This window comes from Sapajus apella, unplaced genomic scaffold, assembly GCF_009761245.1.
Source record: "Sapajus apella isolate SASKATOON/1434 unplaced genomic scaffold, GSC_monkey_1.0 scaffold6, whole genome shotgun sequence".
NCBI lineage: Eukaryota > Metazoa > Chordata > Mammalia > Primates > Cebidae > Sapajus > Sapajus apella.
The window spans coordinates 61,571,220-61,589,120 of NW_022436946.1; the positions used below are offsets into that span (position 1 = coordinate 61,571,220).

At 37.6% G+C, this 17,901-nt stretch overlaps 1 protein-coding gene across 1 annotated transcript; it reads left to right on the forward strand.

Moving 5' to 3' along the window:
• Nucleotides 1-4,434: 4,434 nt before the first annotated feature.
• CGA (glycoprotein hormones, alpha polypeptide) lies at nt 4,435-17,629 on the forward strand. The gene is made up of 4 exons (XM_032275314.1): nt 4,435-4,597; nt 14,721-14,827; nt 16,711-16,895; nt 17,299-17,629. Exons 2-4 carry the CDS (start codon nt 14,728-14,730, stop codon nt 17,374-17,376), a joined length of 363 nt encoding a protein of 120 aa, XP_032131205.1. The 5' UTR covers nt 4,435-4,597; nt 14,721-14,727; the 3' UTR covers nt 17,377-17,629.
• The last annotated feature ends 272 nt before the right edge of the window (nt 17,630-17,901 follow it).

A 17,901-nucleotide genomic window follows, 5' to 3' on the forward strand; every position in this document is an offset into this window, starting at 1 on the left:
TTTCACTAATATAGATCACAACAATAGAGAACCCCAAAATAGACCTCAAAATATTTAGGAAGTAAGTAGCATTCTAAGTTAGTGGAGAAAGAAGAGGTGATTATTCCATACATGTTATTACAACAACTGGCTTGTCATTTAGGTTTAAAAGGAAGCTAGATTTCTACTTTGCTTCCAAAATAAATTACAGATGAATTAAAGGGCCAAACTTAAAATGAGTAAAACTATATACAGTCTAGAATAATATATGGGCACTTCTTTTTAGTATCTTGGCATTACATAAACTCTGCAAGTCTAAAAATAAAAGATACATAAATTTGATGACCAAAAAACTATTGTAAAACTACCATAAAAGATTCAAAAGTCAAACTTAAAATTAAAGACAAAATTAAGAACCTGAGAAAGATTTTTGAACAGGCCATTCACAGAAAAAAAATTCACAAATGACTTATACCGTAGGAAATGATGTTCATTCCTGCTCAAAATTATTTGCATGCAAATAAAAATAAGGAGTTGGTTTTCATCTATTAGTTCAACAAAAACTAACATATTTCATAGCATTAACTTTGAGGAGGGGTGGAGAAGATTGAGTACCTGAGCAATTTCCACTCAAGTTTAAAATACTCACATTCTTTGATCCAACAATTTCACTTCTAAAAATTTGTTCTAGAACTGTAATTGTATATGTAACCAGAGCAAAAGGATAACTATAATATTGTTTGTAATACTTAAAAACTGGAAATGATGCAAATGATCATTAATAGAGTGCTAGTTGAAAAATTCACGGTATGGGTTAGATCTGCAGATTTGGATAGGAAAGAAACCACCAAGATACATTTTTAGGTTTTAAAAAAAGAAAGAAGGCAAGGTACTAAATAATGTGTACCTTGTGTTTCTATTTGTATACAGCAAAACCCCAGAAAATATGTATATACACAGTAAATTTCTGGAAACATTAAGACATTTTAAAAAATAGATACCTTTGGGAATGGAATTAAGGATTTTGGAGTAAGAGGAAGACTTATTTTTCATTTTATATACTTTTCTACTATTTGAAAATTAAAAATCATGTAATGTATCATTACTATTAGTGAAGAAAAAGCCACTTGGAAATGCAAGGATTTTACATACCTGAGCTGTTCTGATTACAGCATAATGTTTGTGATAATCATACTTTGCTATTAGAAAGTTCAAATTATGTTGACTAAAACAAATCAAGTAAGCATAGGAAACATTTACAAAGATGGTTATCTAAAAATATTCAGCATGTAAATGACAAAACTTCATTAGGAAAAAATTCACGCATTTAGCATAGCTTGTATGCTTACTGTGTCATCTTGCTTTGCAAAGAAGTTCCTGACCTGTTCTCTATAGTGCTCTCAGGGCTTTGCCTAGTAAAGGTGGTGTGTTGCCCTGAGCTATCCCAGTTCTTCAGCCAGTCTATCGTTTTGGTGATAGACAATCCAAACTTTAGCTGCTGGGAGGTAACTGTCAATGACTGAGCAGTGATGTTTGTATCCTTCACCCATCAAACCTTATCCAGAATAAAAAAATAGAACTATCAGCTATGGGATAAAACTGTCAATAATAAATGGAAGCAGCCATATGAAATAGTGAAACTTAAAAACATATTTTTGTTAATAATACTTTCCCCAATTATAAAAGTAATATATATTTGTTGTAGAAATTACAGAGAAGCATAACTTATACCATACTAACTGGAAGAGATTCTCTAAGCACAAATGGAAGGGTTCCTCTAATTTTTGTAATCTGTTATTTTAAGGATAAATTTCAACAGGGATAGGGACTTAAATATAATTGGTTTGTATGTACCTAAAGCGTCTGCAGAAACATACACAAGAAACTGGAAACATTGCTTCTAAGTAGAGGAATTGAGGTGTGGGGAAGATAAGTCAGGTGTAAAAGGGACTATTGTATTATTTATGTAGCCACATCATTAAAAAAATTAAAAATTAAAAATATAAAAATTTTCATATGAATTCCCTAATATTCATAATTATTATATAGAAATGTGAAATAAAAATCAAATTCACTGCAAAATCATAAGCCAAACAAAAATAATTTAATAAAAGCATCCTAGAAACATTGCTTATATGTTATCATTCAGATAAAAAAGAAATAAAAGGCTTGAAAGAGGCACAGATAAAGGAGAAGGAATAGAACAAAAGAGAGTGAAAGGCCAAAATGGAAAGATTTCCAAAATAAGTCTGTTACATTTAAAATATACTGCCAGTTCGTTGAGATTTAAACGATAGAAATTGTTGGAATAATGATGACATCAATCATCACTAGAAACGCTCCGCGTGGTGACTCACGCCTGTAATCCCAGCACTTTTGGAAGCTGAGGCGGTTGGATCACTTGAGGTCAGGAGTTAAACCAGCCTGGCCAACATGGTGAATCCTCTGTCTCAACTAAAAACACAAATATTAGTCAGGCCTGGTCACACACACCGGTAGTCCTAGCTACTCGGAGGCTGAGGCAGGAGAAGCGCTTGAACCCTGGAGATATAGACTGCAGGGAAGATTGTGCCACTGCACTCCAGCCTGGGCGACAGACCGAGACTCCATCTCCCCACCCACCTAAAGAAAGCATCACTAGGAAAAGGCGAATGGTTGGGGTGCATACTGGAAGGAAATAACAGAAATCTGCAAAGGTGTAAGAACCTAAACAAATTTGTTTATCACAGAAAATAAATCACAGAACAACTGCTTTCGTTGTTAAGTTTGTTTATGTTAAACAAGAGTAGCTTTTTGTATCACATGGTTCTTCTAAACTCTTCACTGAAGAGGTCCTTGGTAGTTTGTATCTAAGCTAATTCCTTTGTGTACTGAGAAGAGTAAAAATGGGAACTTTTGAAGGGTCATAATGTAATATTGGGGTTCAGAGGTTCAGGGTGCCCTCAGCTCCCATGAGAGGATGTTTCTCCAGGTTCTTGGTCTCCTGCCTTCTCAAGAATGAGAGAGGAGACCATGGCGCAGTGCGCAGTAAATGCCAGACTCAAAAGTGTTTGTAGAAGGTGATTTTATTTAAAAAGAGAGAGAGAGAGAAACAGAAGGACAGAGAAAGAAACAGCTAACTCTCACACCGAGTGAGAGAATCCAGAAAGATGGAATCCAGGAGAGAAGAGCAGCTTCCACACTGAGTGGAAGGGAATAGAGACAGATGGAGTTTCAGAGGGGAAGACAGGGAGGGTGTGCGGAAGGGAACCCCAGACGTGGGACAGTCTAAAGATGAAAAAATGTATACATCACATATTACCCAAGACAAATTTCAAAGAAATTCAGACAGAAATATGGAAGAGCGTGAAGAGATGGGAAATGATCGTGCTTCCAAAATACAGATGTCACCTTTGGGAAGCAAGAAAAGTAGCACTAGAAAAGATAAGGAAGAATCTAAAAAGAGGAACATTTCCAGTGAGTCCAAGGACAAATCCAGGAGAGAGAAAGATGGCTTTCACGAAGGGAGTGTTAGTGGAAGGGGACTCAAGCATGGAGTCTGAAGGGGTGTGGAAGAAGGGGACTTTTAACCTGAGAGGAACCCCCACCTTCTCTAAGTCCCCTGGCCAATGAAAAGAGTTCCTTAGAACTACCACTGGAGTGATTGACTCAGTTTCTTCCCTTACCGGTGAAATTCAAACACAAACAGTTAAATTTCCTGGATGGAGAGAGATGGGAGGGGGTTATGGCACCAGGAAGTTCTTGCCCTTAAAACTACGCCCCCTTGTGGACCCGGAAAGAGTACACATTCCTTCAATAATTTCCGTGCAAAAAAGAAGTCACAGTAGTCTGAAGAGCTGTGCATGTTTTAGGGTGTCACTGGGTTGGGAACCTTGGAGCTAAGTGTCCCCACATCTGGCAAGCCATAACATACATATTCTCTGTTCAGGCAGAAACTGAGCTTTACAAAAGTGAAATGAGAAACAACAACAAAAAGCAGTCACATATATTGAGAACCATTCAGTCCTTCTTAGAATTGCCTCATTCCTTTCTCATGCATCTTTAGTAAATTCAGATGCACGTTAATTTTAGAAAAGTCTAAATAGGCATGTGTTTTATTTTTCTGTTTCCTAGTGGAATAGTGAGTGGTATAAACCTGGAAATGCTCTATAACTATTTTCTGAAATCTACAGCTCTTGTTTAGGTAAATATCAGGTACTTAGCTAATGAAATGTCTCTTGTTTATAGGAAAGTGTCAACTTTCAGGATGTTATGTGTAAGGCTCAATAAAATTACGTACAAAGTGACAGTGTACTCTCTTTTCATAGGCTGACCTTGTGGTCACCATTGCCTGAAAATGGCTCAAAACAAAAATGATCTAAATGTTGAAACAAGATAAGATCAAATTGATGTCATGGCAATTACACCAAGTACCATTCAATCATTGGATGGAATTTACTGTTGATCCCAGGGCTTAGATGCAGGTGGAAACATGTAGGCTTATTACTCTGCTGGTATAAAAAACAGGTGAGGACTTTATTAACTGCAGTTACTGAGAAATCACAAGACGAAGCTAAAATCCCTCTTCAGATCTACAGTCAACTGCCCTGAACACATCCTGCAAAAAGCCCAGAAAAAGGTAAAATGAATGAAATAATTTTGGGGGATTTTAATTGAGGAGTAAAATATTTGAGAAAATAAAGAAGATTTCAGAATCTCTGCATACATCTTAGTAAGAAGAGAGATAGGCTTTTACTCATTCTCTTTCCAGCATTCACAAGTGAATTGGGAGGAAGTCTGTAAAATTGTGGCTGTGACCATAGGCTAGGATGTTATCTAGAAGCCAGAAACCCAATGTCTCCTGCTGAGACACTTGAGTGCCTGTCAGCATCTAAAAATTTTCCTCAAGAATTATTGGATGTCATTGGAAAGGCACTCTTTTGAACGGCTTCTAGGAGTCAGACGGAGGGCAAGTAGATGTTTTGATATCGTCTTATTATCCATTTTTAAGTGATGTATAACTATATCTTCAAACTGGCCCATGATAAAGCGGCTCACTTGTTCAGCCGAATGACCATAGCTTCTGATTATCTTTTGAATAGATGTTCTCATGCACACTTGAATAGGAGCATGGAATTTTTGAATATCAATGTTTTCATTTTTTTCTTTAATAAGATGCTACAAAAATCAGAGTTGGTAGTATTTCTCCACTATTATTCATGAGTTTGCAATAGTAAGTCACTTGCCCTAGTATAATTGTGTAGATGTGATGAGTTTCTGGAAACTTTTTTGTAGCTAACCTTGGTTATCTTTGCATTAGCGCTGATTGAAATGGTGGCTGATTGGGAAATAGAGACTAAAAAATGAAAGAGCTTTTTTGTCCCTCCTTATTAGCACTGAAGAACGGGATACGGGCGTGTGTGAAGAATTATGGACTGACATTATATGGGTCCCTTAGGAATGCAGAAGCTCCCTTTCATCCCCATGGGAATTTTGTTTCCTAAGCTCTTTAATCTTTTTCCCAGTCAAAAGTCAGATATTTTACTTTAGAAAAGGAATATTCTAAAGCTCCCGAAGGTATATTTTAAATAATTACTTGACTTAACGTCAATTCAACTATTCACAATATTGGTCAACAAAATTGCACGTAATACTTCGCTATAGTTTTGAATTATTTAAAAAAGATAAGAGCAGCCACCATTTATAAAGGTTTGTGTGTTTTCAGTTTAATTTCAACTTTGGTTTTCTTAAGTTTGTTATTTTTTTTTGCAGAAAGAGTCATTGACATTTTAAGTGACTCATATTTCTTACCATTTCCTGCTGAAAAGGGTAGCATGTGAGAAAAATGTTAGAAAACCAATTAATTATGTTCCAGAGCAGATTTTCAGTTTCAGTGTACATCTCTTTTTAATGTGAGACCCAAAGTTACATGAAAACTCAAAGTAGTAGCTGGGTAACAGAAATGACTAACTTAGAAGGTAATGTACATCTTGCTTAAAAGCAGATCAAAGTAATCTGCTTTCACAAAGATAAAATTTGCAGTAGTGAACTTACATTTCCATTGAGAACAACACTGTCCATAGCACTAAACTTCCATTTTTACAGATTGTGAATCCTAGAGTAGTTTGCAATCAACTCCTGATCCTTGCAAATTCTGGATTTGGCGTATAATGTTACAGCAGTGCCACTGTAATGTTGTACAAAGTAACCTAGCAATTTCTTGGTTCATCAGGCTTGGAGATAACATTGTAGAAATGATCCAGCATCCTTAATATTCTGGGGTTTAAGATTGGGCACTTAGGCTGAACTAGGGGTAGGATCAATGACAATATTAGAAATCAAATTAGACAAGTAACAGCATGATTCACGTGTGACTCCAAGTCCTAGAGGAGGACATGAATTAATGGTAAACTTCTAGGCTATAGGGGTAGTATAAATGGAAGGACACTATTTTGGATCAGATCACTTTCTGAGCAACTTTGGCAAATCTTTTAAATTCTCTAATGTGTAGTTTTCTAATCTATGACACAGGTGTAAAGAAAATAAAGCAAGTGAACGTATGTGAAAGCCAATGCTGGCCAGGCACGGTGGCTCACGCCTGTAATTCTAGCACTTTGGGAGGTGGAGGAAGGGATATTGTTTGAGCCCAGGAGATGACCAGTCTGGGGAACATGGAGAAACCCTGTCTCTCCAAACAGAACAAAACAAAACAAACAAAACAAAACAAAAAAAATTCCGCAAATTATCCAGGCTTGCCGGCATGCTCCTGTAGTACCAGTTGCCTGGAAGGCTAAGATGGGAGGATCGCCCGAGCTCGGGAAGTTGAGACTGCGATGAGCCGAGACCGTGGCACTGCACTCCAGTCTGAGCGACAGAGAGAGACCATGTATTAGAAAAAAAAAAAAAAAAGGAAGAAAGCCTTTTTCCTCTTTCCCTGTTCCCCTGCTGTTCCCCACTGCAAACATCCTCATAGTCCTTAGTCCTCATAATCTGATCAGTTATAAAATACCTGCGATTTCTTTCTTTCTTTCTTTCCCTCCCTCCCTCCCTTCCTTCCTTCCCCCCCCCACCCCCCCCTCTCTCTCTCTCTCTTTTTTGAGACAGTGTTTCTCACTGTCTCCCAGGCTGGAGTGCAGTGGCTTGATCTTGGCTCACTGCAGCTTCATCCTCCTGGGCTCCAGCGATCTTCCCACCTCAGCCTCCTTGAGTAGCTGGAACTACAGGCCCATGCTACCATGCCCAGCTAATTTTTGTATTTTAATAGATATGTGGTTTTACAATGTTGCCCAGTCCTGTCTTGAACTCCTGGGCTCAAGCAATCCACCTGCCTTGGCCTCCCAAAGTGCTGGGATTACTGGCCTGAGCTAATGGGTGTGGCAGAAATGGCTCTTTAAAAGCAGTTCTGAAGAAGGTGAAGTCAAATAAATATGTAAAATAAAAAATACATCAGTAAGTTATATTAAACTGGCAGATAATAACATTGTTCTTAAAAAAGATGTCAGCATCTTATTTAGGGATATGTCATCTGAAAACATCATTTAAAAAGTTCATTGTAAAATGTAAAGATTTAAAGGCAGTACAATGAAGTGTGGTTCAGTTTGGAGTTTGGAATTGTAAAGAGACATTTTAAAATCTTGGCTTTGCCAGTAACTAATTATGTGACCTTGTATAGATTACTTCACCTCTGGAATTTCTTTACAAAAATGAGAATGATACCACACAAGATTGTCATGACGATTGAATATATTTGTGAGTGCAAGGTGCCCAAAAGAATGTCTAGCACACATGAGTGCTCAGTTAATGGTAGGTGTTATTTTTTAAAAATATTAGATATTATTGTTACCATATTCAGTATTACAGATAGTGCATTGAATGCTAACTCCATTTTTTTAAATGCTTTGTTACATTTTCTGTAATAGGTTAACTTAATATGTGTTGTATTAAGACTCTCCACACCCAGCCTGCCATATGCACAGAAGAGAAAGTGGAGGCAAGATTGTGGTTCTATATCTCAGACTTTGGAGAAATGTTTGTTATAAGAGAATGCGGTTGGTCCAGTTATTTATTGTTATCCATCAAGTTACTTGAAAACTTAGTGAGTAAAATAACAAATTACCTTTCAAAGTTCCACTGGGGACTGAGCTCAAGTAGGCTGTTCTTAACTCGAGTTTCTCATGCAGTGCAGTCAGATGGTGATTGCGGCTGGAGTCATCTAAAAGCTCAGCTGGGCTAGTCATCCAGGATGGCTTCTTCACTCACATGTCTAGTACCTCGTTACCTCTTGGCCTCTTTCTCTTTCTCCATGTGACACTTTACCCTCCAGAGTATCTTCATGTGGCTTGGCCTTCCTATCCTGTGGTGGTCTCAGTGTGGGAGCATTTCTTACATGGCAGCTGGTTTCTAAGAGATGGGAAGCAGGAGCTGCCAGGTCAGTTAAGGGATATACCTACTACTTGCCCAGTGTCACTACTGCTATATTCCTGGTCAAAGCAGTCATAAGGCCTACTTAGATGAAATGGGGTACAAAGATAGACATACCACTGTTTGATGTGGAAGTGGGATTAGATGGGGCTAAAGAGGTGAAGACTTAAGTTAACCCTCTAGAAGTCAGTTAGATTTAGTCTGTTTCGTTAACACACGATTATGCCTCTAATCCTAGCCTAGTCATCTCAAGAATGTGTTATGAGTCATTTGGGCTTCCTGGTGTAGAGACTGTAGATGAGTCACTCCAGCTATCACCACCTTTAGAAAAACCAACCTCACCACTCTCTGGCAGTGGGGAGCAATGGCAACATGTTTGCAAGCAAAGGGCCTGGATGTCACATTGTTTCAAGCCCTTGTGACCTTCTTGGAAAGATTATTAATATATGCATGGGGATGTGTATGTATGTGTATGTGTGTGATACTTGGTGTGTCAAGGTATATATTATTGATGTATGTATGTATTTAATATGTGTATATGGCTTGTATGGCATACTGGTAGAGTATTTGCCTATTTCAGAAATCATTTAATTCTATTATAGAAATATAATTATTAATTATACTTAATCACAATGAAAATATTGTGCAAACATATGTTAAATAATAATGGTAAGCTATGGTAATAATATCCTCTTATGCTTTTTAGAATGCTATTGGGCCAGGTAAGGTAGTTCACACCTGTAATACTAGCAGTTTGAGAGGCTGAGGCAGGCATATCGCTTAAGCCCAGGAGTTTGAGACCAGCCTGGGCAACATGATGAAACCTGTCTCTATAAAAAAATATAAAAAATGAGCAGCGTGTGGCAATGCATGCCTGTAGTTCCAGCTACTCGGGAGGCTGAGATGGAAAGATCGCTTAATGCTGGGAGGTCAAGGCTGCAATGAGCCATGACTGCACCACTGTCCTCTAGCCAGGGAGGCAGAGAGAGACCCTGTCTCAAAGAAAAAACCAAACCAAACCCCCAAAACCCCTCAAACAACAGCAACAACAACAACCAAAACCAAAACAAACACTATTGTAGGGGAACCAGACATCACCTCCAACCCCCTTTTAGCTCTTAGTAGGCTCTTCAGCTGGACCTGGGAGTCAAATTCTCTTTCATATTAATAAGAGAGAAATATGCAAATTTTATTAGTTTTACATGTACATTGGGATGTTTACAAGAGAGTGAAGTCTGAAGAAGTGGCCAAAGCAAGATGCTTTTATACTTTTTAGACAAGTGATAAATTGGAGAAGAAATGACAGGACAAAGAACATCTGGTGGCCAGACATGGTGGCTCATGCCTGTTATCCCAGCACTTTGGGAGGCTGAGGCGGGTGGATTGCTTGAAGTCAGGAGTTTGAGACCAGCCTGGGCAACATGGTGAAACCCCATCTCTACTAAAAATACAAAGATTAGCCAGGTGTGGTGGCAGGCACCTGTAATCCCAGCTACTCTGGAGGCTGAGGCAGAAGAATCACTTGAACCAGGGAGGCGGAGGTTGCAGTGAGTCCAGGCTGCGTCACTGCACTCCAGCCTGGGTGACTGAGTGAGGCTCCATTTCAAAAAAAAAAAAAAAAAAAAAAAAAAAAAGAAATATGTGAGGAGGAGGAGGTGTAAAAGAGGTGGAAGTTAAGGGTCACTTCATTAAGTAGGGTTATTCTGGACCATCATAGCCTCCATTTCCAAGTCTCTGATGATAAGGGCTATTTTCTCACCCTGGCATGGAAAAGGTGCCCCTCCCAGAGGGGCATCATTGCTCGCTGCATGCAGAGAGCAACAAGTTCAGCTCACTCTTTCTGCAACTAAAATTTCACCAATGTTTTCAACTCAAAATAATCAATATACCAATCTGGCATATTTTGGAATAGCACATCCTTCACTCCTTCACTACCTTTTCCTCACAGAGTCACGTTATTTCAGGAATCTAAATTTGGGCACATATATTTTTTAATACTAACTAAGAGGAACCAATTTAAACCCTGGAGCTATTATATGTTTTTTATTAATGGTTTCTTTTGAATTTTTATGACTTTTATGTCTTAGCATAAAATGGTTGCTCCGTGTGACATATGCAACATTTATAAATTCACATATTAGTCAGCTACAATTTTATAGCTAGGTGAGAACATACTCTCTAATAAAATTATATGAAAATATTTGATTCTACTGAACATTTACTCTAAGTTGTCATTCAAGGGTTATCTTGCTTCTTAGTGTGAATGACAACTCTATGTTAGCAGCTTTTGATTGATAATATTATAATTCAACATAACTTTATTGATCATTTACTTTGTGTGAGGTCTTGTGCTAGGGTAATGGTAGATTAAAGGTGGATAGTTTCTATCTTGAAGAAGCTTTCTCATGATGGGCACAGTGGCCCACACCTGTAATTTCAGCAATTTGGGGGCTGAAGTGGGAGGACTGCTTGAGCTCAGGAGCTCCAGATCGGCCTACAGAACATAGTGAGATATCCATTTCTTCTTTTTTTCTTTCTTTCCCTCCGTCCCTCTCTTCCTTCCTTCCTTCCTTCCTGATGGAGTCTCTCCGTTGTCCAGGCTAGAGTGCAGTGGCGCAATCTCACCTCACTGCAGCTTCCACCTCCCAAGACCCCATTTTTAATTTAAATAAAAAGAAAGAAGCTTTCTTTGTGGATGAAGAGATAGACATGCACATAATTGGCTAGACTGTGGGGCATCATCTAAGAATTATAAGCCAAGTGACAAGCAAGTGCAGTGGAGAAAGATATTTATTTTGTCTTTGGGGTTGGGTGAAAACTTCACAGTGAATCTGGCAGTTGGGCAGCTCCTTAAAAGACTCTAAAGTAGATGAACTGCAAAGTGAAAGAAAGAAGGCCAAGTTGAGAAAACACATATTTTCTTGGACTCACATTATTTTGATATGGTGAGTGACGGGATATAAGGGTATGTTGATGCATATTGTAGATTAGTCTGAGGTTCCATGTACAGGGCCTATGAATTTTTGGAAAATACTCATGTGGAATACCAAAAGAGGCTGAAAGCAAATCTGACTTTAGATTGAGCATATTTTTGCAAAATAGCATAAATCCCAGCAGAATGTAATTCCCCCCTCCCCGATTGTTAATATTTTGTTTTGAATTTTAAAACAGAAAAAGCTGAGGGTGATTAGGATGATAAAAAAGATTTATTAAAATGCTTTCAAAATCACCTAGAATTTGAAGTTTATTCTGTTTTTACTTGGTTAATGTCATCTCTTTTCAAAATAAAGGCAAAGCAAGAAAACAGTTTCTGCTACAGCAATAGCGATTTTTGTTTCACTTTTTCAATCTGCTTTTCGTTTTATTATAAAGCCAATTCTTAAAATGCACATTGACTTCATGCTTTCACATTCTGCAATCTTATTATAAATGTTTCTCTCTGAATTAATTCTGATATAGTTGTTCACTGCATGATGGCTGAATTTTCATAATATATGAGCTGCAATATTAAAGCACAAAAATGATACTAGTTTAAAAAGGAAACTAGTTTTAATTCTGAAAATTTTCTTATAGCTTTGTGTATTACTTAGCAGAGTGGTTCTCAAACTTTTTGGTCTCAGAACCTTTTTACACTCTTAAAAGTTATTGGAGACCCCAAAGAGCTTCTATTAATGAGGTTATATCCATCAATATTTAATGGCTACGTTAAAGTTTTCAAATATTTATTCACTTAGAAAAATCTATCATGTGTTAACACAGATAACATATATTTATTTTTTTAAATGACAATTTTCAAGAAAAAAATGTTAGTGATAAGAGTGCCATTGTTTTACCTTTTTGCAAAACTTTTCATTGTCTGGTCTAACAGAACACAACTAAATTCTCACGTGCTTCTTCATTCAACCTGTTGTAAAATTACATGTCATGTAGCCTCTAGAAAAGTTCTCTGAATACTCAAGAGGATGAAGAGGAAACAGAGGCAAACAACATTTTAGTATTATTATGAAAATCATTTTAACCTCACAGATCCACTGAAAGTGTTTGGGGTTCCTAGATCACACTTTGAGAACCACTGACTTAGAACAATATTTATTCATTGTTAATTACATATGAAGGTAAATGTTACTCAAAATTACTTAGGTACAGATACATATATCAGGTAGAAGTAATGACATACATTTGTTTTAGCTTTCCTACTTACACAATCTGAATTTCTATACAGGTTGAGTATCCTATATCTGAAACGCTGTGGATGAAAGGTGTTTTAGATTATGCATTTTTTTGAATTTTGGAATATTTGCATGTACATATATTGGGGATAACACCCATGTCTAAACATAAAATTTATTTGTTTCATGTCTGAAACACACAGCCTGAAGGTAATTTTATACAATATTTAAAATATTTTGTGCATAAACAAAGTATGTGTTAAATATTTATGTGTGGAATTTTCCACTTGTGTTGTCATGTTGGTGCTCAAAATGTTTCAGACTGTGGGCCATTTTAGATTTCAAATTTTCAGGATAGATATACTCGACAAGTATTATGAACTTAGTTCTCCTCTCTGACAAATTATTCCTAAGAAGCGTTATGGGTTAATGTAAACATCTAGCAAAAACTCGGCCCTATTATGTCAGTTTGCATGAAAAATAACCACAAGTTTTGACCCACCTGTACCTTTAAACCTCATTCAGAGTTATTATTATTAGTAGTATTATTAGTATTATTTTTGAAATGGAATCTCGCTCTGTCGCCCAGGCTGGAGTGCAGTGGCACGATCTTGGCTCACTGCAACCTCCGCCTTCTGGGTTCAAGCGATTCTCCTGCCTCAGCCTCTGGAGTAGTTGGGACTACAGGTGTGTGACACCACGCCTGGCTAATTTTCTGTGTTTTTAATAGAGACGGGGTTTCACCGTGTTGGCCAGGCTGATCTTCATCTCCTGACCTCGTGATCCGCCCGCCCTGGCCTCCCAAAGTGCTGAGATTACAGGCATGAGCCATCACGCCTGGCCTCTGAATTATTTTTTTAAAAAACTTTTTACTTGGAATAATTGTAGATTCAGAGAAAGTCACAAAAAATGTACAGAGAAGTCCTATATACCCTCAGCTTGTTCCCCTATTGATAATTATCTTGTATAACTATAGTACAATGTGAATACCAGAGAACTGATATTGCTGAAACCTGTAACTTATTCAGACTTAAGACACAGACACACACGTACACACATAATACTAGTACTCTGTTATGCGATTTTATCTCATGTGTAGATTAGTGTGACTAATATCCCTGTCAACACGCAACTATCCCATCACCACAGCTCCCTGTGCTATCCCTTTAGAGCCACGCTCACCCTTACACACTTCTTTCCCAATGCTAACTCTTTGAAACCATTAATCTATTCTCTATCTCTATAATTTTATTTTCACAGTGTTATATAAATGGAATCCTATAGTATTCAGCCTTCAGTCAGCATAATTTTCTTGAGATCCATTCGAGTTGCTGTGTGTATCAATAGTGTGTTCATTTTTTTGTTGCTGGGCAGTATTCCACAGTATGGATATACCATCATTCGTATAAACATTCACCTGCTGAAGGTCATTTGAATTGTTTCCAGTTTTTTGGCTACTCTAAATAAAGTCTCTGTGAATATTCATATATAAGTTTTGTGTGAATATAGTCTTCGTTTCTCTGAAATAAATGCCCAAAAGTGCAACTGTTGGGGCATATGGTAAGTACATGTTTAGTTTCATCAGAAACTGCCAAACTATTTCCCAGGGTGACTGTACCATTTTATATTCCCACCAGCAATGCCAAGTTATCTTGGTTCTCTGCATCCATGCCAGTGTTTGGTGTTATTTTTTATTTTAGCCATTCTGATAGAGGCATAATATGTCATTGTAGTTTTAATTTGCATTTCCTTAGTGGCTGATAATGTTGAATATTTTGTGTTTATCCTCCATCAAATGATTGTGTATTTTATATGTCATATATGAGCTTATATATATTTTCTTAGGTATTACCTGAGTTCCATGTTTTACAAATAAGAATATTGAGGCTTCTTAACAGGATGACATATTTAAAAAGAGAATTTACTGTAATTATTATTAAACCCATTTCTAAAAGTTAATGTGAGAAATGAGAAGCTTCAGTTATCTACTTCCTTCCTAAGGAGAACTTAAAAAAAAAATTTACATGGTTTAGTATATGTTGGGAGCTAAAAGCAGAGAGGTCAAGACACTGATAACTATTATAATTTGTAATGTTGAAACTACTGGTTGTTGTTATGGGTGGTAAGCCAATTTTAGATTAACTCTTTTTCTTTTCCCATGTCTGTCTGCAGGAGAGCCATGGATTCCTACAGAAAATATGCAGCTATCATCCTGGTCACTTTGTCGGTGTTTCTGCGTGTTCTCCATTCCCTTCCTGATGGCGAGTTTACAGGGCAGGGTACGTCACCAGGCTTGAGTTTGAAGTAATAAGCGCGACACACATTTGTAGATGTACATCAATAACTCCATTAATTACATTTCTACCTCCTTTTCAAAAGTAATAAATCTTTGCTGCTGGATTCACATCTAAGCACTTGTAGACTGTGAACATAAAATTAAATTAAGTTCAGAAAATGTGCAGTGAAAATGATATCTTACACAACCATTTATAGAGCAGCCTGTACATTTTCATCTGAAATAGATTCCTTATTATTCTTTATTTGAGTCTTACAAGAAGAAAATGCTCCTTATTCAGTTAGCTCAGTTTTTTTTACATTTCTCCCAGAAGATTTGAGAAGATTTTAACATTGCCTTTGTAGATGAATTTCCACATCAGTTAACAAGTGAGGAAAAACAAAACCATTTTATACAGTAAATTTGTTTTGCTGTATTGTCTGAAAAATCTCATATAGTAGCTGATATAATTCCTTCTGCTTTGAAATTGTGAGCTACTATTGGTTATGGTTTTTCTCTAGATAAGTGGTAATATTTTAATCCAGGTCCCAAGTGGAGACGCCTGATCTAATATCAGGCTCTTTACACTCACCAAGCTTTCTTAATTTTGACATATTTCTCTCTGTCAGTATTTGGAGTTACTGCGGGAAAAACAATAGCAGATTCTAAAGGGGAAAATATTTTCCCTTTGGGCATAATTTTCTTTTCAGTTGAACATGATGTTTTCATCTGTCAAGTTTATGTTTCCTTTAGGCATGCCGTTAGCATTGGGATAGAGAATCCATGCTTGAATAAAGAGTGACTACAACTGAAATTTTCTATGCATATCTGTAAAAATGTTTGTTTTTAAATTTTATTTCCTCATGAACATTACTCTAATTAGTATAAATATTAAATAGATATTATCGGTGAAGATTAACATATAACCAAAAAGCACTTACTTAGTTCCCTTTCATTTTTGATGGAAAAATAATATTCACCATCCCATAATAAGAAAACATTCATAGTTTTTTTTTTCCTTTGTTGTTTGTTTTCTCTTTTCTTTCTTTCTTTCTTTCTTTTTTTTTTTTGAGACAGAATCTTGCTCTTTTGCCCAGGCTGGAGTGCAATGTTGCAGTCTCGGCTCACTGCAACCTCTGCCTCCTGGGTTCAAGAAATTCTCCTGCCTCAGCCTCCGGAGTAGCTGGGATTACAGGTGCACACCACCACACCCAGCTAGTTTTTTTTGTATTTTTAGTAGAGACGGGCTTTCGCCATGTTGGCCAGGCTGGTCTCGAACTCATGACCCTCTGGTGATCCACCTGCCTTGGCCTTCCAAAGTGCTAGGATTACAGGTGTGAGCCACCACATTTTCTTTCCTCTTTCTTTCTTTTTCTTTCTTTCTTCCTTCCTTCCTTCCTTCCTTCCTTCCTTCCTTCCTTCCTTCCTTCCTTCCTTCCTTCCTTCCTTCCTTCCTTTCTTTCTTTCTTTCTTTCTTTCTTTCTTTCTTCTTTCTTTCTTTCTTTCTTCTTTCTCTTTCTTTCTTTTCTTCTTTCTTTTTTTGAGTCAGAGTCTCACTTTGTCATTCAGGCTGCAGTGCAGTGGCATGATCTCGGCTCACTGCAGCCTTGACCTTCCAGCTTCAAGCGACCCTTCTGCCCCAGCCTGTCAAGTAGCTGGGACCATAGGTTTGTGCCATCAGGTCTGACTAATTTTTGTTTCTTTGTAGAGATGGGGTTTCACCATATTGCCCAGGCTGCTCTTGAACTCCTGAGCTCAAGTGATCCACCCACTTTGGCCTCCCAAAGGGCTGGGACTACAGGTGTGAGCAACTGTGCCACCCTCATAGTTTCTTTTTGAATCTTTGGATTATTTGACTGTGCCTTTTTTTTTTTTTTCCCCCAATAGAGTGCCCGGAATGCAAGCTAAAGGAAAACAAATACTTCTCCAAGATGGGTTTCCTAGTACATCAGTGCATGGGCTGCTGCTTCTCTAGAGCATATCCCACTCCGTTAAGGTCCCAGAAGACAATGTTGGTTTCAAAAAACGTCACCTCAGAGTCCTCTTGCTGTGTAGCTAAAGCATATACCAAGGTAAGAACCTCAAGGGCCTCAGAAGCTTTCTAACAGCCCAATCTGAGAAATATTCATAGAGCCCACCCATGGGGTTTAATGCCAAAGGTTAATGACCCAGACTCTGTTGAGCATTTGTACAGGCAGGGACTACATTTCTACCCACTAATTAAAAGAGCCAATTGTCTTGTGGGTACAGGCTGGATTTACTCAGAATAAGGAGAATAGTGGTAGAGGGACAAGGGGCAGGTTGGGAGAAAGTAAGCTTACTTGTGCTAAAAATATCTCCTAAAAGGGGGACTGTGCAAATGTAGTATGCACGTATTTATTTCAGCAGACTGCAATTTTATTTAATATTCTTCAATTTTGTCTCTCTATCTTCTATCTATAATGTATAATATCTGTTTTTTTCCTTCCCCTTTAGGCCACCATAATGGGGGACATCAAAGTGGAGAACCACACGGAGTGCCACTGCAGTACTTGTTATCATCACAAATTTTAAACGTTTTGCCAAGTGCTGTTGTGATGACTGCTGATTTTCTGGAATGGATGATTAAGTTGTTCAGTGTTTATGGCTTTGTGAGATTAAAACCCTCTTTTCCTTACCATATCGCTTTGACACGCTTCAAGGATGTACTGCAGCTTTATTGCCTTTCTCTTTATCCCACAGTGGAATCAGTAGTCCAGTTCTTTTCATTTGGAATGAATACAGTATTTGGCTCGTTCCCCTGCAAATAAAGCCTTTTAAATCATCATTCAGTCACTGAATTATCATTCTTAGTAAAAGTAAAACCAATTGCTTTGACAGCATTAATGGAGGAGAGTGGGCCATTGAGTGAGTTGGGGCCACATGTGTTTGGTGATCTAACATTGGAGAGCCTTGCTGTCACCACACCTTCTGGCAGCGTGTGAGCCCTTTCAGCTGGTGGGCTACTTATAGGACATTTATTGGGACAAGAGAAGAAAATATGAGAACTTCTATTTCTATTCATTTTTATATAATTTTTAAATTTCCATTTTGATGGAT

Coding starts and splice junctions, on each gene's coding strand:
- CGA (XM_032275314.1), top strand. CDS start 14,728: ATGGATTCCTACAGAAAATATGCAGCTATCATCCTGGTCACTTTGTCG. Junction 14,828..16,710: donor TGGCGAGTTTACAGGGCAGG/GTACGTCACCAG, acceptor TTCCCCCAATAG/AGTGCCCGGAATGCAAGCTA. Junction 16,896..17,298: donor TAGCTAAAGCATATACCAAG/GTAAGAACCTCA, acceptor CTTCCCCTTTAG/GCCACCATAATGGGGGACAT.